This window comes from Gigantopelta aegis, chromosome 3 (genome assembly GCF_016097555.1).
Source record: "Gigantopelta aegis isolate Gae_Host chromosome 3, Gae_host_genome, whole genome shotgun sequence".
Lineage (NCBI taxonomy): Eukaryota > Metazoa > Mollusca > Gastropoda > Neomphalida > Peltospiridae > Gigantopelta > Gigantopelta aegis.
Genome location: NC_054701.1, coordinates 15,736,490 through 15,761,209, shown reverse-complemented (window position 1 = coordinate 15,761,209; position 24,720 = coordinate 15,736,490). Strand labels below are relative to the sequence as shown.

The window sequence follows — 24,720 nt, the reverse complement described above, 5'->3', positions numbered from 1 at the left end:
TGTATTAATATTTTTATATAATATTTATCATATCCATATTACCATTTGTTGCGCATTGTATATATATCATGTTTCAGCCAATGGCTGATCACAGCTATGGCTAAATAAAATTGATTTGATTTGATTTGACTAACTACACCGCGCCCAGTGCCGTGCTGCGTAGATCAAAGATTAGCATCGTAACATGATTACATTAGTCCAAATCAAGTCCGATCTAATTGCCGATGATGTTAAAGAAATTACCACGCGCTCTATTAAGTTCTATTCAAATAGTCAGCAGGCGCGAGTGCCGGAAACTGTGTGGATATGGTGGTGGTCTGAAATGTAGAGAATAAGGTTTCTAAGGATTTCGAGTCAGGTTCCCCTGAATAATATATATAAATATAAAAAAAGAAAAAAAGAAAAAAAAGAAGAAGCAACCCCCCCAAAAAACCCCCAAAAACCCCCCAACAACAACAAAAAACAACAACACCCAAACAACAACAACAAACAAAACCCAAGAACATTCGCTTGTAGCCAGGTGGATGATTTTACCTGGTCGAAAGGGCCAGCTCGACCATGGTGATTCTAATATTAGTCTCAGATTACCAACTGCAACAACAAAGTTGACCAACTTCTGCTATCACGACTTCTACGACTACCCATACCTAACATTATATTGATAATTGCGCACTTAGTTCTGTCCATAAATTATTTGCATTGTGCACCTCAAGCGCAGGAGCTTCCCCAGGATCGATCCCCGTCAGTGGGCCCGTTGGGCTATTTGTTGTTCCAGCCAGTGCATCCACGACTGGTATATCAAAGGCCTCCCACCTCAGTCTGGATTGTCCCCTTCAGACTGGATTATCAAGGCTGAAGACACTGAGTCGCATTCGCACGTCTCAAAAACTAAAGTGTACATAACAGCTTTACACAAAATAAATATATATTAATTTATGTGGTTAAGATAATATTTCCACAAATTACTACCGATATATATTACTACCAATCAGAGCTACAGTTGCTTTTACTCCGGAGATTACTACCACTACTTACTACCACTATTACTACTACAACTGCTACTACTACTACTACTACTACTACTACTACTACTACTACTACTACTACTACTACTACTACTACTACTACTACTGCTGCTCCTGCTGCTGTTCTTGCTGCTACTACTACTATTACTACTACTGCTGCTGCTCCTACTGCTGTTCTTGCTGCTACTACTACTATTACTACTACTACTACTGCTGCTGCTACCACCACAACTAGTACTACTACTACCACTATTACTATTTCTACTACTAGTGTTGCTACAACTGTTGCTGCTGCTACTAGCTACTACTACCTCTATTACTACTACTACTTCTACTACTAATACTACTACTTCTACTACTACTACTACTACTACAGCTGCTGCTGCTGCTACTACTACTACTACTGCTGCTGCTGCTGTTGCTGCTACTACTGCTGTTACTACTACTACTACTACTGCTACTACCACTCCCACCACTACTAAAAATGATGATGATGATGATGATTATGATGATGATGATGGTTACAATGATGATAAAATTACAAAAAAATCATGCCACATTTACTCAACTAAACAAAAGCCGACCTTACCATATAAGGGGAGCTATCACTCTCGCTCTTCGTGACTCAGTCTAGTTACAGGAGAGCCGGTTTAAACTCCTATTAGCATGTGAATTTATATGGTTGGTATGTGCCCATATCTCAAATGGCTCCCTGTAATCTGCGTTAGGTGAGTATCGTTTTAAACTCCTCTTAGCATGTGAATTTATCTGGTTGGTATGTGGTCATATCTCAAATGGCTCCCTGTAATCTACGTTAGGTGAGTATCGGTTTAAACTCCTCTTAGCATGTGAATTTATCTGGTTGGTATGTGCTCATATCTCAAATGGCTCCCTGTAATTTACGTTAGGTGAGTATCGTTTTAAACTCCTCTTAGCATGTGAATTTATATCGTTGGTATGTGCTCATATCTCAAATGGCTCCCTATAATCTACGTTAGGTGAGTATCGTTTTAAACTCCTCTTAGCATGTGAATTTATATCGTTGGTATGTGCCCATATCTCAAATGGCTCCCTGTAATCTACGTTAGGTGAGTATCGTTTTAAACTCCTCTTAGCATGTTAATTTATATGATTGGTATGTGCCCATATCTCAAATGACTCCCTGTAATCTACGTTAGGTTAGTATCGGTTTAAACACCTCTTAGCATGTGAATTTATATGGTTGGTATGTGGTCATATCTCAAATGGCTCACTGTAATCTACGTTAGGTGAGTATCGTTTTAAACTCCTCTTAGCATGTGAATTTATATGGTTGGTATGTGGTCATATCTCAAATGGCTCCCTGTAATCTACGTTAGGTGAGTATCGGTTTAAACTCCTCTTAGCATGTGAATGTATCTGGTTGGTATGTGCTCATATCTCAAATGGCTCCCTGTAATCTACGTTAGGTGAGTATCGTTTTAAACTCCTCTTAGCATGTGAATTGATCTGGTTGGTATGTGCTCATATCTCAAATGGCTCCCTGTAATCTACGTTAGGTGAGTATCGTTTTAAACTCCTCTTAGCATGTGAATTGATCTGGTTGGTATTTGCTCATATCTCAAATGACTCCCTGTAATCTACGTTAGGTTAGTATCGGTTTAAACTCCTCTTAGCATGTGAATTGATCTGGTTGGTATGTGCTCATATCTCAAATGGCTCCCTGTAATCTACGTTAGGTGAGTATCGTTTTAAACTCCTCTTAGCATGTGAATTTATCTGGTTGGTGTGAGCTCTTATCTCAAATGGCTCCCTGTAATCTACGTTAGGTGAGTATCGGTTTAAACTCCTCTTAGCGGGTGAATTTATCTGGTTGGTATGTGGTAATATCTCAAATGGCTGTAATCTACGTTAGGTGAGTATCGGTTTAAACTCCTCTTAGCATGTGAATTTATATCGTTGGTATGTGCCCATATCTCAAATGGCTCCCTGTAATCTACGTTAGGTGAGTATCGATTTAAACTCCTCTTAGCATGTGAATTTATATCGTTGGTATGTGCTCATATCTCAAATTGCTCCCTGTACTCTACATTAGGTGAGTATCGGTTTAAACTCCTCTTAGCATGTGAATTTATATCGTTGGTATGTGGTCATATCTCAAATGGCTCCCTGTAATCTACGTTAGGTGAGTATCGGTTTAAACTCCTCTTAGCATGTGAATTGATCTGGTTGGTATGTGCTCATATCTCAAATGGCTCCCTGTAATCTACGTTAGGTGAGTATCGTTTTAAACTCCTCTTAGCATGTGAATTTATATGGTTGGTATGTGGTCATATCTCAAATGGCTCACTGTAATCTACGTTAGGTGAGTATCGTTTTAAACTCCTCTTAGCATGTGAATTTATATGGTTGGTATGTGGTCATATCTCAAATGGCTCCCTGTAATCTACGTTAGGTGAGTATCGGTTTAAACTCCTCTTAGCATGTGAATGTATCTGGTTGGTATGTGCTCATATCTCAAATGGCTCCCTGTAATCTACGTTAGGTGAGTATCGTTTTAAACTCCTCTTAGCATGTGAATTGATCTGGTTGGTATGTGCTCATATCTCAAATGGCTCCCTGTAATCTACGTTAGGTGAGTATCGTTTTAAACTCCTCTTAGCATGTGAATTGATCTGGTTGGTATGTGCTCATATCTCAAATGACTCCCTGTAATCTACGTTAGGTTAGTATCGGTTTAAACTCCTCTTAGCATGTGAATTGATCTGGTTGGTATGTGCTCATATCTCAAATGGCTCCCTGTAATCTACGTTAGGTGAGTATCGTTTTAAACTCCTCTTAGCATGTGAATTTATCTGGTTGGTGTGAGCTCTTATCTCAAATGGCTCCCTGTAATCTACGTTAGGTGAGTATCGGTTTAAACTCCTCTTAGCGGGTGAATTTATCTGGTTGGTATGTGGTAATATCTCAAATGGCTGTAATCTACGTTAGGTGAGTATCGGTTTAAACTCCTCTTAGCATGTGAATTTATATCGTTGGTATGTGCCCATATCTCAAATGGCTCCCTGTAATCTACGTTAGGTGAGTATCGATTTAAACTCCTCTTAGCATGTGAATTTATATCGTTGGTATGTGCTCATATCTCAAATTGCTCCCTGTACTCTACATTAGGTGAGTATCGGTTTAAACTCCTCTTAGCATGTGAATTTATATCGTTGGTATGTGGTCATATCTCAAATGGCTCCCTGTAATCTACGTTAGGTGAGTATCGTTTTAAACTCCTCTTAGCATGTGAATTGATCTGGTTGGTATGTGCTCATATCTCAAATGGCTCCCTGTAATCTACGTTAGGTGAGTATCGTTTTAAACTCCTCTTAGCATGTGAATTGATCTGGTTGGTATGTGCTCATATCTCAAATGACTCCCTGTAATCTACGTTAGGTTAGTATCGGTTTAAACTCCTCTTAGCATGTGAATTGATCTGGTTGGTATGTGCTCATATCTCAAATGGCTCCCTGTAATCTACGTTAGGTGAGTATCGTTTTAAACTCCTCTTAGCATGTGAATTTATCTGGTTGGTGTGAGCTCTTATCTCAAATGGCTCCCTGTAATCTACGTTAGGTGAGTATCGGTTTAAACTCCTCTTAGCGGGTGAATTTATCTGGTTGGTATGTGGTAATATCTCAAATGGCTGTAATCTACGTTAGGTGAGTATCGGTTTAAACTCCTCTTAGCATGTGAATTTATATCGTTGGTATGTGCCCATATCTCAAATGGCTCCCTGTAATCTACGTTAGGTGAGTATCGATTTAAACTCCTCTTAGCATGTGAATTTATATCGTTGGTATGTGCTCATATCTCAAATTGCTCCCTGTACTCTACATTAGGTGAGTATCGGTTTAAACTCCTCTTAGCATGTGAATTTATATCGTTGGTATGTGCTCATATCTCAAATGGCTCCCTGTAATCTACGTTAGGTGAGTATCGGTTTTTCAAGGGAAAGACAGTGTAAGTATACTATACACAGTGTGCAGTGAAGCTGAATGTAATGACATTTCTCAAAGTAGATTATCTCAATATTTATCGTCAAATTACTAGTAATAGAACCGATGCTAATTTAAATAAACTTTTGGTATAACCTTCATGAATTTTTTTTTAAATTAGTATTAAAAGTAGTTTCCTTTGAGAGTGTATACCACCGAAGCAAATGCCATAGATGACAATAGTAACATACGCCGCTAAAACTCCTACCTGCAGCGTATCAATCGACACAAACACCACGGACATATATGCTACCACCCCTCACACGTAAAGTAAATCCGAAAACATTAGGGGTTAACCTGCTCATATCAGAGATAACGGGTAGCGTCTATGACTACCCTATTTATCGCTCCAGCCAGTGTACCACGACTGGTACATCAAAGGCCGTGGTTTGTGTTACCGTGTCTATGGGATGGTGCATATAAAAAAATCCCTTGCTGCTAATCGAAAAGAGTAGCCCATGAAGTGACAACAGCGGGTTTCCTCCCTCAATGTCTGACGCCATATAACTGTAAATAAAATGTGTGCGTCCTTAAATAAAACATTTCCTTTTTATGACTACCCTAGTTCCGTACAAAAATTGTCATGCTATTGTTGTACCCAATATGTTTCAATCATAAGACTACTTGACACAGTTGTACAAGATGAAATAAAATTGCACACTTTTTTGCCCAGATAAAACTTTACAACAAACATTCACATTTATTACCAATGGCATGACTTATGGTGCACCTTGACTTTGACCCAACCGGATGTTATTAGGTTTAGTACTACCTATAAGAGCTACTTGTTTTATATTTCGTGCTCAAGTCCAATCATGGTTCAATCCAATTTACACTGTCCTGGGCAATGGATACGTTTTTCATCCGTCTACGATGTCGTTTTAGGACAGGGGCAGGTGTTGATAATTAGTTGTAAATGGTTAGTGAAACACCAGTCAGTATAGCGTTCTGCGTCTTTTCACTGCGTTGATAATAAACTCACCAGCCTCGGTGGGGTCGTGGTAAAGCCATCGGATATAAGGCTGGTAGGTACTGGGTTCGCAGCCCGGTACCGGTTCCCACCCACAGCGAGTTTTAACTACTCAATGGGTAGGAGTAAGACCACTAAACCTTCTTCTTTCAGGACAGCGTGCTTGAACCTTAATTGGATATAAACACGTAATTAAGTTAAAATGAAATGATAATAAACTCACTGTCGGTTGCAGCCGATACTGAGCTCAATACCCACCAGCTTTTAGCGACCGAATATTTTAGAAATCATTGATTTCAATTGCCGCATCCTACCTGCACGTGTGCGATGCCATACGCGTGTCGTTAGGATGCGGCGATTGAAATCAATGATTTCTAAAGTAATCGGACGCGAGCGATGCGAGCGATTATTTAAAAAATCATTGATTTCAATTGCCGTATCTTAACCGCACGCGTACGGTGCGACGCAAAATACTCGAATTTATCAAAACTCTATTTGTATTCGTATTTTGTATTAGCAAATGATGATAATCGTTAATATATATACTGAACAGCATTGGAAACGCACCCAAACCTCGCCGTTTAAGGGAAACAATCACACCGTCATTTCCTGACACTAGTTTAAGAAGAGTAACCCCCACACCTAAAAAACCCTGAATTTAATTATTAAAATAAGCATACATTTCAATACACAAGTGATAAATACCTACAGTTGGAACACGTTTGTTTTGCGTTGTTGTCAAGTTGAACATTATGAATATTTATAGCTCAAATGACCTTAGGCAACATAATGGTTTATTAAGTCTTTGGTGAAACAAGGCTAATTCCAGATATCAGTCAGAACACAAAAACAACATACGCATGTTTGATATTTTGGTCAGGGTCAAAACCCTGTTCTCACTAATTTACAAACATGTTATACGCAAAACAGCAGAGATATGTTAATAGCATGGATTATATTTATACATATATCAACAATAATAAATAAACATGGATACATGAAAACATGGAGTTTTATTATCTATGGGATTAACAGTGAAGCATGAAATAAAAAGAGAACAATCCCAAGACAATTAAAGCGAAGAAAGGAAAACAAGAAAGAAAGACAGAAGGAAAGATAGATGTAAGAAGAATAAATGAATTTAAAGATCAGATATCGAAATAGAAAATAGTACTTGTTTAAAATTTATTTAGGATGCTAGAAATTTCTGAAATGTTTTGTGAATAGAAAAGAAAGGGGAGAAAGATCAAGGGAAGGAGATATGGTGTGTACATTTTTTTTTAAAAGCTTTTTTTTTGTAGAAATCACTTTCCAAACAAGCTATATTTCCTATATTTCTTATCGTGGTAATAAATCTAATACTCGTTTAAAAAAGGTCAAGGCAATGAATCCATTTGTGATGTACTAATCGGGTAGAAATACCTTGCAATGATTTAAGTAGCCATGGAGCCATTTTTGTTTTGTAATTTATTTATTTATTTATTTTAACTTATTATCCAATTAAGTTTCAAGCACGCTGTCAACTATTTGGGCTGTCTGTACAGGACAGTGGATTAGTTGTTAGTTGTTAGTAGTTAGTGAGAGAGAAGAGGGTGTAGTAGTTTTACACCTACCCACTGAGTCGTTAAAAATCGCTCTGAGTGGGAGCCGGTACCGGGCTGCGAACCCTGTACCTACCAGTCTTATATCCGATGGCTTAAGCAAAACACCACCGAAGTCGGTTTGTTTTGTAAATACTTCAGTAGGTTAGTTTTGCAAATACTTCAGTAGGTTTGTTTTGCAAATTTAATTTACTTGTTCGTAAATCTATTAAGACGGTCTAATTAAACAAATAATAATTTTTAAAAAAAACAAGAAAAAAGAAAGAAAACAGAGAAAAACCCCACAACAAAACCTTTAATGATAACACAGCGGATAACACTAGATTTTATGATAACGCTAAATGTTCTGTCTAAAATCACAGTGTTCTCGATATTTTGTGATAACATTAAATGTGCTGTCTAAAACCAGTGTTCTCGACATTTTATCAGTACACTATAGAAGATTTATCTCTCCAGTTTCCCAATGTGATCAGCCTATTATCTTATTAATATCTAAATAAGTGAGAAACATTTAATAAGCAGTCGGACATTTTATATAGCGATACTAACACCGAAAATCATTGTAGGCGTACATGCACAACAGAGTGCTGTGGTATTTGCGAAACCTTGACAGAAGATGATGGATATACGCCAGTATCTGCCGTCTTTTTAACCGTACCCTGTCAAACGGTCACTTCCTATATAGATACCTAAGCCATAGCTTTATGCAGACAGTTGGTTTGCCACAAAAATCCGGACATTCCGCAAATTAAAATTGACCCTAGTACGATACGAAGAATGTCTGACCGTGACATTGAACTAACTAGTAATTAATAAAAATTACTGGACAAAACGGACAAGATAAAAAAGCCAACCAAAAAAAAGAAGAAAAAAAACAACCCCACAACAAAAACAAACCTCAAAATGCTTCACATCTTATCAAATGTTATTATATGGTGTAAAAGCGTTTCTTTGTGTTACACCTTTAGATGTTAGTATACCAGTATTTAATAACCACATACCAGTATTAATAACAAATATGATGCGTTTTGCTCTGGCTGTTATGTCGGCTGATCCTCTGGTCAACATAATATGCCATCACCATGGTTTAAGCAAGCTTCAGGCTTAATACGATTTACTAGTTTGTAAACGATCCATTCGCATGGTACACGGTTCCCACAACCTAGTAATGTACGGGTTCCGTACATTTAAAATAAAACTTCCGTGTTATATATGGTACTTACAACTGAAGCAAAACTTCCCTATGGCACGGGGTACCCAAACTTGGAACAATACCTCTGTATGATGCTGTGTCTCCACATTTGATACGACAACTCAGTATCAAACTGTCAGAACATATCTGACACTACCTCTGCAATCCTAAAACAACGTATCGTTTTGGAAATGGCAATCCTCTTAAAGGAGTGATATGGCAGTCCTCTGAAAGGAGGATATGTTATACATGTCGTCGTCGGTAATGGCAGCCCTCTTACAGACTTGCAGGGTGTATATCGTTGGGAGTAGCAGTCCTCTTAAATGGAGTATGATATACATACCTTCCTTGGGAATGGAAGTCGGCCTAAACAAAGCATGGTGCATACAATTAGCTTCCATATGTGTGGCAATCCTCTTAAACACCGAGTAGGATACACACATCGTCGCTGGAACTGGCAGTCCTCTCAAAAAGGGATAGAGTATATATCGTCCTTAACAATGGCAGTCTCCATAAACACGGAGTACGATGTACATATCGTCGTTGGGAGATGCAGTCCTCTTAAAGACGAGTAGGATGTACGTATTATCTTAGGAATGACAGTCCTCTTAAAGGCTGAGTATGATTTCTTCTGTAATAGATGATCCGTTATAGAACACTATCGTTTTCAACATAATTTGGAGACAACTGTTGAGACATGTAACTAGTGTCTATACAGTGATGACCCGGTCATCACAGCCATACCATCCAATAAAATAAGGACAGCAGAAACTGATTGCTCTGTAACGTGTAAATTAACCTGAAACTGATTGCTGTGTGACACATAAGTTAACTGCCGCACGAGTCGAGTCCACTAAGTAACTTTATTTCCAATCGTGTCCGTTAGATACCATTTATCTTGTAACTCGTTGTTTAGAAGCGTATCCAACTCGCTTTCGCAAGATAAATAGTATACAGCAGCCACTCATGTAGTAGTCTTTATGTGGACATAAAATCAATGTACTCTAGTGGTGTCGTTAAACAAAACAAACAAAATTATGAAGACATCATTCTGGAGAGTGGCAGTCCTCCGATTCGTGTAAGAAGTCACCACCTTGTTCAAACCCCATGGACGTTGCCTTGTGGATACACCAATTCAAATGCTTTCATTGTTTTTCGTTTATATCTGTGACGATATTAAATGGCATTGCGTATGGCAATTATCCTTTAAATTCCTACTAGCTACTGCCAGTAAGAGCACTTTATACCAACACTACTACATACTCCTCCCTCAAGTGAAGCTACGTCCCGGAGCTGTGGGCCAAGGACAGTTGAACTGTTACGGGTCCTAACTAAACATAATTGTATTCTTGTGTCAAGAACACACCCAGTCCCTACGTGGGCTCCAAATGTAACAGAAAATTCAATCTCTACTGAGGAGATTCGAACCACGGACTCTCAGTACGAGCTATTTCCAGTAGGAACACTTTAAACCAACACTAATACAGGTAAACATTAAATGTTTACTTCTTGTTCCTGCTAATTGAACGACAACAGCGATAATCCCCAGGATTGTCAACAACCACGCCATAACAAGTGGTTATTAATGTCATGTTTATTTGATATAAAAATGTTATCTTTACGCACGAAGTTGCTCTATCTTTTATTAATTAGGAATATTTAGCAGACATTTTGTGGTGTATTTCTGTACGATATACAGCACACAATGCAAATAACATTATTTTGATATAGTAAATAGCGTATTAGTATTTTCACAAGGCAAGACTTCCGAACGTTACAGCATTCAGTTCATTCAGGCTTAGGTTTTGGGTTAAGGTTAGCGATAGTATTAGCATGCATGCTGCAATGTTCGGAAGTCTTTCCTAGTGTAGGTGTATTCACCAATACACCTATACTTTTCATTTAACTACACCTGTATTTACCCACCCCCCACCCCCCAAAAAAAACCCACAAAAAAACCCAAACAAACCCAAACAAACACAAATGAATAATACAATCAACTTTTATTTCAACTAATATTGAAATCCGGAATGTATGTCCGTTGTTTCTCTTATATTTGATGAGCACGTGTTCACATTTGTAGAAGCGCACGTGATCGTTACTAACACTTTCCGTCACGTTCACACTTGTGATGTTCGGTTGCAACGCATTGTCGGTTAAATCCTTCAACATTTTACTAAAGTCTTTAGGTATGCATATTGGGGGGATGTATACGGATTTTCTCTTGTGGTACACATGTCCAGCTATCGTATACCTGTTTTATAAAACACGACGTGATCTTAGACGTGTTTGCGGGAATCAATAGCGTAACTGTCTCCAAAAACATTTCTCCTCCTGCAGTTAAAATTTAAAATCTTCTTGATTGTTCGAATTAAAAAGCACAGAAAATGAAGTCCATTTAACTAAACAAAAAAATCTCCATTCTGGCCTTCAAAGTCCCTTTTTTACCTTTTCGATGGCTTATTTTCACACCCACGACCGTCTTTCACAATTCGCCGTTACAAAATAAGACAAAAATGGTTTTGTTTGGTGACATTTATCACTTATATAACAGAGTTCAAACTATGTTTTCGTAATATTTAAACCAATAAAACAAGCCATCTACTAAAAATAGTTTGCTGGATGACATCATTTGCATATACCAAATTTCAAATCATGTTTCGTAATCTTTCAACCAATAGAAAGAGCCATCTAATTACACATGCGCACTTATTCACAGTAGTTCCCTTGAAATATCTTCTAGTTATTGATTTTATTTGCCATATAACTAATATAATAATTAACTCGACCTAACTCGGAGGCCCCACAACCAAAACACTGTAGGGATATTCACCGATACACCTCGTAAAGTGTGGGTATAACTATTACTTATTAGTATTCTCACAAGAGATTTATATAATTCCTAGGTCGCTAGTATGTTCACAAAATAAATAAATAAAATTTTCTTTGATTTATGAAAACACTTTACGACGATTTGATTGGCAGAACGGCGCTGGATTTTGTGTAAATCGGCAGAACCATAGCTGAACCTTGAACATCATAGGAAATTCGAGAAGGCCACTAATATTGCTGTACATTTATAGTTAGAATATATAACTTACTTCACATTTGTTCACTAATGTTGATGTTAAATCGGTTGGATGTGTTTGATGTACCTTGCACCACGTTTAAGTTGTTTTTGCCAAGGGTGATATTTAAATCCAGTCAATCTAGTAAATGGTTAAAACCGATTCCTTTATTCCAAAAATCTATGACTAGACACAAATGTATCATCCTAGGCTTATTGTAAAGCAAATCGTATGATTAGACACATTATCATCATATGGTGGAAGTTGCTAAAGACACGAAGTAACGTCCATATTGGACGCCATCTTGAATTTCTGAAAACCTTCAATGATGACCGTTGTATAACTGTCCAAATGTCCGTCTAGGTATCTTACAGTCAGAGTACTCGGGCTACCTTTCTGCAAGTAGCCGAATTATTCAAGAAGCTATATTTGGACGAAAGCTGACGACAGTACATACTGACATCACTGTTTTGGCTCAGTACTCAATAAATATACATTTTGTCGCGCTTCGTTATTTTCGTATGTCAAAAACCTTTTCCTTTTACGTGAAGCCAAGATAACGCATACACCCACACATCAGGTCTAATGGATATTTTGGAGTCGCCCATTTCAGACTAATTTGTTCAGTAATGTTGATGCTAAATTGGTTGAATCGTGTTAGTTGTACTTTGTACCACGCTTAGGTTGTTGTTTTTCCATCGACAAAATGATGTAATAAATCTACATAACTGCTCACGTTTTAAACTCCACCTCTCACTAAGCAAAACTTCCTTATCACATCATGCAGCGTCATTTAGGCGTGGCATACTTGGTTATTTGCACACTTTCAATGTATTGTGCAAATATATTCCCGTCGTGTCACAATCGGGACTATTGGCTATCAATCAAAACCTAAAAAAATAACCATGCACACCGTACTATGTTTATGCGGTAACTATTATAAATGAGTCAATGTGACGTCACTAATTCGCCACACGCCTATTTCACTAACTTATCAATGAACCTTCGTAACCAGACGTGACGAGTATGAATGAAATTTACGCAGACGATAATATAAACGTATTTGATGCTAAACAATATAATCAAATACGTCCTCATTGTAAAATAAGTAATACAGTCCAATTACTAGAACTGAATTGTGTACGAGTCTCCTTTCAGGTTTATTTCACAACAACCAAAGTACGAATGTATCTTCCAGAGGTAAAACACCACAGTTATTTGCGAATCTTCATCTGAGATTTATGCATCACAAACGCCCACCTATGCTTTAAAAATAAAGAAACATACAGGTGTTTTAAGGAAATTACAAATAGGGTCATAATTATAAATAGGACTCATTTTAAATATTATTTTCAGTTAAATGTTTGTGTTAAATGCCCAAAATTCCAAAATGTGCTCCCAAAATATATGTTTGTTGGTGCATGTATCACAATGTTCACATCATTCAAACTACACCCAAGCGGCAGTTGGCGGATATGATGCATATATTTATGGAAACTTTGCTCATCAAACTTTTCAAATATCCTCATTTTAATATTAAATTTTTCCACATATTCACCTTGTTTAAATTACCCAAACTGGTCGCGTTCCACTGACACAAGTAAAAACCGGTGTATGAATACCGAGCCTCATTACAGCCAAACAGTTTGCACTCCTATGAAAAAAAACCCCAACAAACAAATGTAATTTAAAAAATACTCCTTAGCTATCACTAAGCTAAAGAATTTATTTTATAATCCAAATAAGTAGTCTTCAAACATGGATATACCGGCCTCGGTGGCGTAGTGGTTAGGCCATCGGTCTACAGGCTGGTTCGGATCCCAGTCGAGGCATGGGATTTTTAATCCAGATACCGACTCCAAACCCTGAGTGAGTGCTCCACAAGGCTCAATGGGTAGGTGTAAACCACTTGCACCGACCAGTGATCCATAACTGGTTCAACAAAGGCCATGGTTTGTGCTATCCTGCCTGTGGGAAGCGCAAATAAAAGATCCCTTGCTGCTAATCGGAAAGAGTAGCCCATGTAGTGGCGACAGCGGGTTTCCTCTAAAAAAATCTGTGTGGTCCTTAACCATATGTCTGACGCCATATAACCGTAAATAAAATGTGTTGAGTGCGTCGTTAAATAAAACATTTCTTTCTTTCTTTCAAACATGGATATATGCAAAAGCAACAAGCGAACTCTTTTCGGTACACACGGGAGCTAACTGCATACTGCTACCAAAGCTATCATTCGCCGGTCCTACCATTTGTCGGGACGTTTGACGTCACCACAGTCTTTAACTTACCTCGGCTGGTCTATTTGCGTGTAGACGATTCGGATATCAAAGCAAAAACGATTGCCTTTGTGGGCTTACTAATAATCATGTCACGCACATGCTCCCCAACACTGCATACGGGTTATTTATATACTCAAGGCTGTATTTCGAATGTTGTCCCGGAAGTAAGGAAATAGTCAACATTTTTGATGGATCATATCTTACGACACACCATTAAGCGCCACAATAACATTAGATAATGCTTGCAAACGTCACCCTGCGTATGACGATGGTCAGGCGGTCATTTAGAGGTTGCAAAATGCGGCGACATAATATTAAATATGAGTGAAAGCACTGACGTAGGAATGCGGGTTCAAGATGGCGAGGCCCAGTACGTATTGGTAAATGAGGCATAATATTAAATATGAGTGAAAGCACTGACGTAGGAGTGCGGGTTCAAGATGGCGCGGCCCAGTACGTATTGGTAAATGAGGTATAATATTTAATATGAGTGAAAGCACTGACGTGGGAGTGAGGGTTCAAGATGGCGAGTCCCAGTACGTATTGGTAAATGAGGCATAATATTAAATATGAGTGAAAGCACTGACGTGGGATTGCGAGTTTAAGATGGCGAGTCCCAGTACGTATTGGTAAATGAGGCATAATATTAAATATGAGTGAAAGCACTGACGTGGGATTGCGAGTTTAAGATGGCGAGGCCCAGTACGTATTGGTAAATGAGGCATAATATTAAATATGAGTGAAAGCACTGACGTGGGATTGCGAGTTTAAGATGGCGAGGCCCAGTACGTATTGGTAAATGAGGCATAATATTAAATATGAGTGAAAGCACTGACGTATGAGTGCGGGTTCAAGATGGTGAAGCCCAGTACGTATTGGTAAATGAGGCATAATATTAAATATGAATGAATGGATGGATGAATGAATGGATGTGTAACGACACCCCAGCACGAAAAATACATCGGCTATTGGGTGTCAAACGATGGTAATGCAAACAAATAAGATGATGATCAACATCGATATAAAAATTCAAGATATAAATAAAAACACAGTGTAAAGAACTGTGCAAAAAGACGAAGAAGTGCAGGTTTAAGATGGTGATGGCTAGTATGTTTTGGCAAATTCTACATATATTAAATATGAGTAAAACCACTGACGTGGGAGCGAGGGTTTAAGACGGCGAGCTTCCTGGTTACTGTCGAATCTGTATTCACTGGGATCCACATACAATGTCCTCATATAACAATTTACTAAAAGCACATGGGGAGTGAGGAGGCTGTTTTTTTCAAGCATTATTTAACTTAGACATGAAATCAAGTTGTCTTTCACAGTAAAGGCTAAAACATAACAAACAGAACATTTAAATAGCGAAAACGATGGAAATCTCCACACCATTTTTTGTCTACAACAATGACTTCCACAATATTGTCTAATATTTTATATTATTAGGCTACATTTGCACAACCAACAATTGTTTGTTTTGTTTCTCTAAAACCCCAAAATGTAAATACATCTTACAGGAAGGCTATTGCCCAAAACATTATGTTATACATGTATTTTCAATGCATAGTTTAGGTCAGACCATTTACATATTCATTGGATCAAATCCTCATCAAAATAAGTCTGGAATATTCAAACAAAATACGAGATTATTATTATAAAAACAGTTTAATATATTTTAGTAATAGTTCTGAGTAACAACGCAAAAGCAATCATATGGCGTGACATTTCCGTCTAATGTTTATGCCACAATATGAAGATATGTCATAACGAGAACCAGATAGGTAGTAAAACTTCTGCCATGTAAGTTAACTATTGATACATTAAAAAAGCGTAGAAACCATCGTGGTCCTTTAAACATGTATACATATGTCGTGGCATTATTCAGTTTATTTACATTTTATTTACGGTTATATGGCGTCAGACATATGGTTAAGGACCACACATATATTGAGAGAGGAAACCCGCTGTCGCCACTTCATGTGCTACTCTTTTCGAGTAGCAGCAAGGAATCTTTTATATGTACCATCCAAAATACAGTGTATTACATACCACGGCCTTTGATAATCCAGTCGTGGTGCACTGGCTAGAACGAGAAATAGCCCACTGACGGTGATCGATCTCAGACCGACCGCGCATCGAGCGAGCGCTTTACCACTAGGATGCGTCCAGAGTGACACCAGATAGACACTCGTGTTATTGCATATGACGCCAGTCGCGGCAACTAATATCCCTCACGTAGTTTGAACATTGTAATAATTAATGTCATGCAAGCATATTATGCTAGATTGACCTGAAAACCCCTATCTAATAATTCGAAGTGTTATCCTGTCACTAGGAAATGAGTTGTGAGCATGACGGATGTTTGCTAACTTTTTGGTAGGTCCTTTTCTCATTTTTCAAAGATCCATTTACAGCAATAATTGTTGAACTGCATAAATAAATATAACGTTTACACTTCCTGTAACGTCAAATTGCCTCTTATTTTTCAATTCTCCATTATTCGCTCCCATTCGGAGCTAGCTAGCGTTTTTAATTAAACATTTAGAAACAAAAGCGCAAGTAGCTTCCTGAAAAGAATGTTTACACTGGGAACAGCGCCTTACGTCACAGTCACTAGCAGTCAGTGATGTAGATCTTCTTCAGGTCACACATAAAAGGTACAAAAATTGTAATGTTGTGCCACAACATACTTTGAAATATAATAAAAATATTTTATTTAAAATTTGGAAACTCGTAAAGTTTAGGCTTTAGAGCACCTGCTATTGTCGGACTTCCCGTAGTACTTTCTACACGATAAAAGTAATACTTTCTATACCGCTTTTGACTAAAACATATTTAAAAAAAAATAACTTGAAAGGGGTTGCATGATAAAACAATATTATGTTACTACGTTTTGATATCGTGGTTATTTGGCTCGGTTCGATAACTATGTAACAGGCGAGCTTCAGCGAGCCTGTTACACCATTATCTAAACCTCGCCAAATAATCACGATATCAAAACGTAGTAACTTGATATTATATATATACATACAATGGGGGAACAGAATAATAAAAATTATTTATATATTATGTAGACGGCACGTACATTCTAATACCGTAAAACGTGTGTTATGCTGCGGGCCTGCTATCTAGTGTGATATTAAATGGTGCAGTTTTGAACAATTTTCTTTGTAATATAACATATTAGATGATTTATAGTAAGGTGACCTCATAAAATATTTGTCTGCTAAGTACAGATGACTACTTGACCAGGTTTGAACCTGTAGGTGCACGGATGTAAGATGATTTATCACACAACTGCCATGTCATACCAGTAAGATAAACACATGGTATGAATAAAATATTGCAAGACATAATTGTGCAAATTATGCATACTTGTAGAACGGAGGTGAGTTCGACTGCCCGAAGCCTAATAATGAATGGAATGAATGTTTAACGACACAGCTATATAAAAAAAAATCAGTATACAAAATGACACATAGTATGGAATTTGAGAGAAGAAACCGGCTGCTTGCTTGCTCTCTCTCTCTCTCTCTGTCTCTCTCTCTCTCTCTCTCTCTCTCTCTCTCCTCTCTCTCTCTCTCTCTCGGTCTGTATGTCTCTCTCTCTTTCTATTTCTCCCTCCCTCCCTCCCTCCCTCTCTCTCTCTCTCTCTCTCTCTCTCTCTCTCTCTCTATTTCTCCCTCCCTCCCTCTCGCTCCCTCTCTCTCTCTCTCTCTCTCTCTCTCTCTCTCTCTCTCTCTCTCTCTCTCTCTCTCTCTCTCTCTCTCTCTCTCTCTCTCTCGCTTGTTTTATATTATGTTTTAAAGTTTTGATCACTGGTGATTTTAGCAGGTTGTAAATATTGACCAGTAACCAATTCTAAACTTTTGGACGCTGTCAGATGTTCGTATATATATATACAAAGAATACCGAAAATATCTATCAACCCTTAATTAACTGTCTTGGGTATATTCCTACAGGCAGGATAACACATGACGCGGTCATTCAAATACTTCTTCGCAATTGGATTGATTGTACTATATACTGCTACTCAGGTGGTTTTACTGTCGCCAATAAGATTAAATTTGCGACAGTAAAACCACCGATCTACGCGCGCAAATCAAATAAAAACGCAATAAATTCATCAATATTAGACTGTTCATTACAATCGAGGGCCACGATTTTCTCTGATCATAACAAAGAGAGACTGTAGTGGACTTTAGAATATAATTTCATGCAGAGAAACCAAGCTATAATTAAGTTATATGTTAAAACGAACTCGCCACGTGTATTTCTAATATGAAATTATTACTCTTGACCCGCTAATCTATATTTGTTTCACCAAAGTCTTGACAAATATAAATTTGGCGCCAGTTATATCATATAATATCTAACATTTTCAGTGCAATTAAAGTATGCGATATTTTACAGATCACACACTTTAAGAATTTGATAATTTAGCAAATTAGATATAAATTAATAGAGGTCGCGGCACTAAGGTTATTGACATTTAAGCAAGCGTACTAGGGTCACACTCCATAATTGACTTATGCATTCGTAGTCATCAAATAAAAACATTTCAATAGCAATTTTACACTAACATGTTAACAAGACCAGTTTATTGTATTCTTTAATTATATCTTAATATGTTTAAATTGGTGAATGATACAAAACATGTAAAAAAAATGCTATACCATTGAAAAGCTACCAACATTTTATCGTACTTACTACAAACAATGGTCCACTATCTTTTTACTTTTTGACTCTTTTTGGTCTCTTTGTCTATTATAAAATGTAATTCTTTACCTTTTTTAGTTATCATTTTCTCAACAGTTTGATATCCCCGACTGTAACGCTATAGACTATATTTCATAGTGTACTCTATTCTATCTCTTCGAGAAAGAAGACGGTCGAACAATTTCATGGTAGTTGAACTCGAAATCTCGAATTAATATTAGAGGCAAAATAATAATAATATATAATAATAATTAATATAATAGCATCTTATATAACACACATTGTAGATTTTGTTACAAGAAACCGGCTCTCGCCCCCTCCTCCTGCCTGTCTGTCTCTGTCTGTCTGTCTGTCTGTCTGTCTGTCTGTCTGTCTGTCTCTCTCTCTCTCTCTCTCTCTCTCTCTCTCTCTCTGTCTGTCTGTCTGTCTGTCTGTCTGTCTCTCTCTCTCTCTCTCTCTCTCTCTCTCTCTCTCTCTCTCTCTCTCTCTCTCTCTCTCTGTATGTCTCTCTCTCTGTCTGTCTGTCTCTCTGTCTGTCTGTCTCTCTGTCTGTCTCTCTGTCTGTCTGTCTGTCTCTCTCTCTCTCTCTCTCTCTCTCTCTCTCTCTCTCTCTCTCGTAAATACGTGATTGTGCGTCTCGCACTTTTGACACAGACTTCCTTGCTTCAGTGCGAGGTAACCTTTACGACCTCACTTTGAAAAGTTTCACACTGTGCGAAGTTTTCTCTGCTATGACATTGCAATTAATTTAATATGATTCCAACACGAATGATAAATCATCGTGGACGTCACGGCCGTGTCTGCACCGTGTCCACGTAGCGACAGACCATGATGCAGTCGTCCCAGACTCGGAGCTGTCGCGCGGGGCGTCATAACACCGATATTGTTGTCGGTACGCTGTCTGTGCACCGAACAAAGCCGAGAGTCTTCGTTATTCGCGACTATCCGGATTTGTCGTCGGTCACGGTAAATCAGAGGAATCCATCTCTTTGTCGGAATCCGTTTTACTAACGACTGCTGACCTCTGACTGCGGGGTGAAACTCTCAAACAGGATAACAAAGACTTGTGGATCTTCTGTTATTGTCCGCTTGTCACAGGTCCCCCATCTTACAAATGATGACATGTCTTGTGATAAAACATCCACGAGTCGGCAACTAACATCCATTATGTGTACGACAAGGATTAGGCTTAATGCTGGGAGAGAAATGGGAAGGATCCTTCTCTAATTGTATGGCACTGTTGAAGCGAAAGTGCCTTTTATACCAAGGCCATTAGCCAGATGGCATGGTGTCTGTGGGGTTGGGTGGATGATGGGAAATGGAGTGACTCTTGAAGTCTTCGTCTTTAAAGGACCTAACCTGAATTTTCTTCCATTGTAAGATGTTTTTAACAAACAGAGCCGTTTTGGTGACTAAGTTTACGTAATAAAAACATTTTATTGTTTAGAATATCAGCCTCTATAGACAAGGTGTTTGTCGTCCTATGGTTGTAGTAGCTCAAACCGAATTTTACCTCCCAGTAATTTTATATACGTACGGAAAGTTATACATTACGAAGTAAAATGCACCAATGACTGCTAGAAACATTAGCACACGACCGGACACATATTGGATATGCAGATACTGGTAATCTAATCAAGATAAGATAAGATAATATAAGATGAGATAAGATAAGATAAGATAAGATAAGATAAGATAGACACTGATAATCTAATCAAGATAAGATAAGATAAGATAAGATAAGATAAGATAACATAAGATAACATAAGATAAGATATTTATTCGGAACTTCAGGTACTGCCCATTGTATATTTTGCAATATGTTTGTATATACCACTATACGTTTGTGTCACAGATGGTAACAAATAATATTTAAACATACAAATATTTCTGCACATATAATTATATACATAGTTATAATTTTATTTAGTTATTAACATGAATAATCCATGTTGATCGGGATAGAAACCACAAGCATGTACTACAAAGAGGATATTTCATGGGTTTTGTGGTCAAATATGATTTATATCTTATCGAGTGAAGTTTGCAATCATATCTCACAAGTAGCGCTTGCACGACGAGTGTGATATGATTGCAAACTTCACTCGATGAGATACAAATCATATTTGACAAAAAACTTACATTTTTCTATTTATTATATAACTTTTGGCAATTTACCTTTATTTTTAAAATGCCAGCAGCATAATAGTTCCGGCTTTCTTACAGTGAAGATAACACTTTCTACAGTGACGATAACACATTTTAGAGTGAAATAGTGAACTTTTCACTCTAAAATGTGTTATCGTCACTGAGTGACTAATAACACTTTTATTTCACTGATATTTTAAGATATTTCACTACAGTATGTATACTTAGACGCATATAATTGTACATCTAGCTCTGTGTAATGTGGACAAGATATATTGTGCTGTCGGCTATAATATTAATACTACTTAGTTTTCTATTACACGAGTATTATATTCTTTGAAATTTGTTCATGTAAACTGTGATAAGCTGCAAAATTCAAGTGATAGTGTATAATTGTACCTACATACATGTATTCTTGTAGTTCTTACAATATAGCTTTTCAACGTCAATACTTTAATCAATTGGTAGTTTTATAACTTTAACATACCCATATATACATACATGTAAGAAAAAGCATTTTCGTATATGTAATTAATCCTGAAAATACTCTGTTAGTCTAAAACGTCCTATAATGACTACAAACTCAGGAAGAGACAGTTTAAAGTAATTAATTTAGCATATCATATATTGAATATATGCATATGTTTTACATTGATTGTGACTCTTGATTCGTCGGTTGCAAAATCGTCGTCCCAGATTCACCATGACCACAATGGGTAACACTGACTTACTGTTTCCAACATGGAAATGTAGCTTATTGACAAAAGAACCAACCACAGATGAGCTTTTATCCAGCTGTCGGTTTCACTGTAATCAGCTTATAGTTATGTCGTTTTTCTTTCTTGTGTTTTTTAAATAAAAGTTAATAAAATCATTCGTTAAGTATCTTAAACACCATGTTACATGCCATTTTGTTGGAGGTAGCTAATAAAGTGTAACATGATTTATACTTGTACTGTCCATGTGTTCTGTCCGGTCTAACCTAAAGTGTTTAAAATAGTCGGAATTCCAAAGACCCTTGCTTGTAATGGAAGGGAGTAACCTATGTTGAAGATCGACTTAAAAACATCTACTTGGATACTTGATGATGACCTAGATTTTAAAGCCAAACAGTATACTATAACACTGAACTCGAGTTGTACCTCCATCAGATAAATCAAACAGGTTTTAAACGGTATTAATTTGATCGGTCAATTTGTATATATACAAACAAAAAAACCTGACCGGTACTCGGAGCCACCCACTTGACGACTAGTGGTCACTTGGGTGACACCGAGGATTATATAACAATGACATTTGTCATCCGTTTAGGTGACGCACCCGATTGGATGTGGTGCTCACGAATGCTTGGGGAGAGCGGCGAGGACACCTCACCATAGTAATTGAATCAACGCCGTGGTAGGGTGCATATTTGGGTGCGGTAGGGCGTTGGCGGTTTTGGGCCGATAGGGAAGCCTGTTAGGAGGCGGTGGCCTTCCCACCCCCCCCCCATTCCGGAACACGCCCCCCCCGTGGAAATCCGGACTTTACCGGAGTGGGCCTCCCGCCCTGTTTGATCGCACGGGATCTTGCCGGTGGCGCTGTGCTCCCCGCCTTTACCGCGAATCCTTTATCCTCCGGGGCCTAATTTAATAAATAAGAAAAAAAATATATATAGTATATATAAAATATTATTAGTAATTAATTAATTATAGTATATATCTATCTGGAACTGCCCGATCGAAATTGTAACTAATTGCGCCTACTAATTATATATTAAAATAATAGAATGTTATAAGGCTCTTTAATTATGGTGCTATTATTAATATGTGAGTAATAATATATAAATATGATAGACCCCTATTTGTAACTGTTTTATTTATTATTATTATTTTTTTTAAGTGGTCATACCACATTATTTAAAATTATCCCATGCACTCTTTTTATTCACACCCCCCCCCCCCCCCCCCCCCCCCCCCACCCGCCCCGGAATCGACAACTGGCGATGTCAGAGGCTGAGTCCGGGGTGGGCGTGCCTGAACCCTTGTGGATAGGGGCACGTAAATATAGTTGCCCGTTGCCCGATAAATTAACTGCACAAGTTTTTAGGTGGAGGGCGGGACGTAGCGGTCGGTCTGGGCTCGATCCCCATCGGTGGGCCCATTGGGCTATTTCTCGTTCTAGTCAGTGCACCACGACTGTCATATCAAAGGTCGTGGTGTGTACTACCCTGTCTGTGGGATGGTGCATATAAAAGATCCATTGCTGCTAATCGAAAAGAGTAGCCCATGAAGTGGCGACAGCGCGTTTCCTCTCTCAATATGTGTGGTCCTTAACCATATGTCTGACGCCATATAACCGTAAATAAAATGTGTTGAGTGCGTCGTTAAATAAAACATTCCCTTCCTTCCTTTTCCGTTAGATATCATCTATCTTACAACTCTTTAACAACAAGTTGTTGTAAAAAAAAAAAAAAAAAAAAAAAATACAAATGAGTATCTAACACTGATTTATATACTTTAAAAAAATTATATGGTGGAAGTTAATCGTATCTGACAGATACACCTGTAGTATTATCTATGTATTACAGAGTATTACACTATTCTGTTTCAGGTCCCGACCTGTCGGACACTGAACACAGGAAACAGAGCTGGTCTCACAGCGGAGCGAGCGGTGAGTAGTGGTCATATTACCAATCATTACACAACGGTAAACATATTTACATGTACAATCATTACACAACGGTAAACATATATACATTCATTACACAACGGTAAACATTATATACAATCATTACACAACGGTAAACATATATACAATCATTACTCAACGGTAAACATATTATATACAATCATTACACAACGATACACATATATACAATCATTACACAACGGTAAACATATATACAATCATTACACAACGGTAAACATATCTACATGTACAATCATTACACAACGGTAAACATATATACAATCATTACACAACGGTAAACATATATACAATCATTACACAACGGTAAACGTATATACAATCATTACACAACGGTAAACATATATACAATCATTACTCAACGGTAAACGTATATACAATCATTACTCAACGGTATACATTAGCACGATCCGGTATTAGTACTATTACTGTAAAGTTGTATGTTATGAAATCAGTGTTCAGACGTTTCAAAACTCGGGTCAAGTTTCAGTATCAAAACAAGTTTTAGATTACAATGTAGGGCTGGAGCAAGGTGATACTTTATCACCGTTTATGTTTTGTATGTACGTAAATGATATTTTTGAAAGAGCTAACTAAGAGCTTGAATTATACCGTTTGTTTTCATGTTATTTCTTTATTGTTTAATATATGCTGGCAATACTGTTCTTTTGTCTTTCAAATATGACACGTTCTGCTCCAATAAAATGAAGATTACTATCACCAACTTTTAAAAATTCCAATCAACATCACCAGACTGACCAGACACATGAGATATCTATATTTAGATGTCCCCTAATAAAAAAATGTAAATAAATATATACTGTTTAAATATATTAAATTTTAAAGCATAACACAGGTTAATAGAAACAATGTAATATGTATGGTAATAATAGTAATGAGAAAAATTAGCGTAGTGCCAACCTGTCAGTGATGCTCGCACGTGTTCGATGGAGTGGGGTGGGCGAATTCAGGGATGGTGCAAGCATGTCTCATCACATACATATT

General features: G+C 37.6%; 1 protein-coding gene across 2 annotated transcripts in view; it reads left to right on the top strand.

Annotated features, from left to right (window-relative positions):
• The window catches only part of LOC121367576, a 47,691-nt gene that overhangs the window by 9,758 nt on the left and 13,213 nt on the right, over positions 1-24,720 (top strand). For both annotated transcript variants that reach the window (XM_041491846.1, XM_041491847.1), the window contains exon 3: positions 23,620-23,679. In XM_041491846.1, coding sequence (XP_041347780.1) covers positions 23,620-23,679 — 60 coding nt within the window. The remainder of the gene's footprint in view (positions 1-23,619; positions 23,680-24,720) is intronic.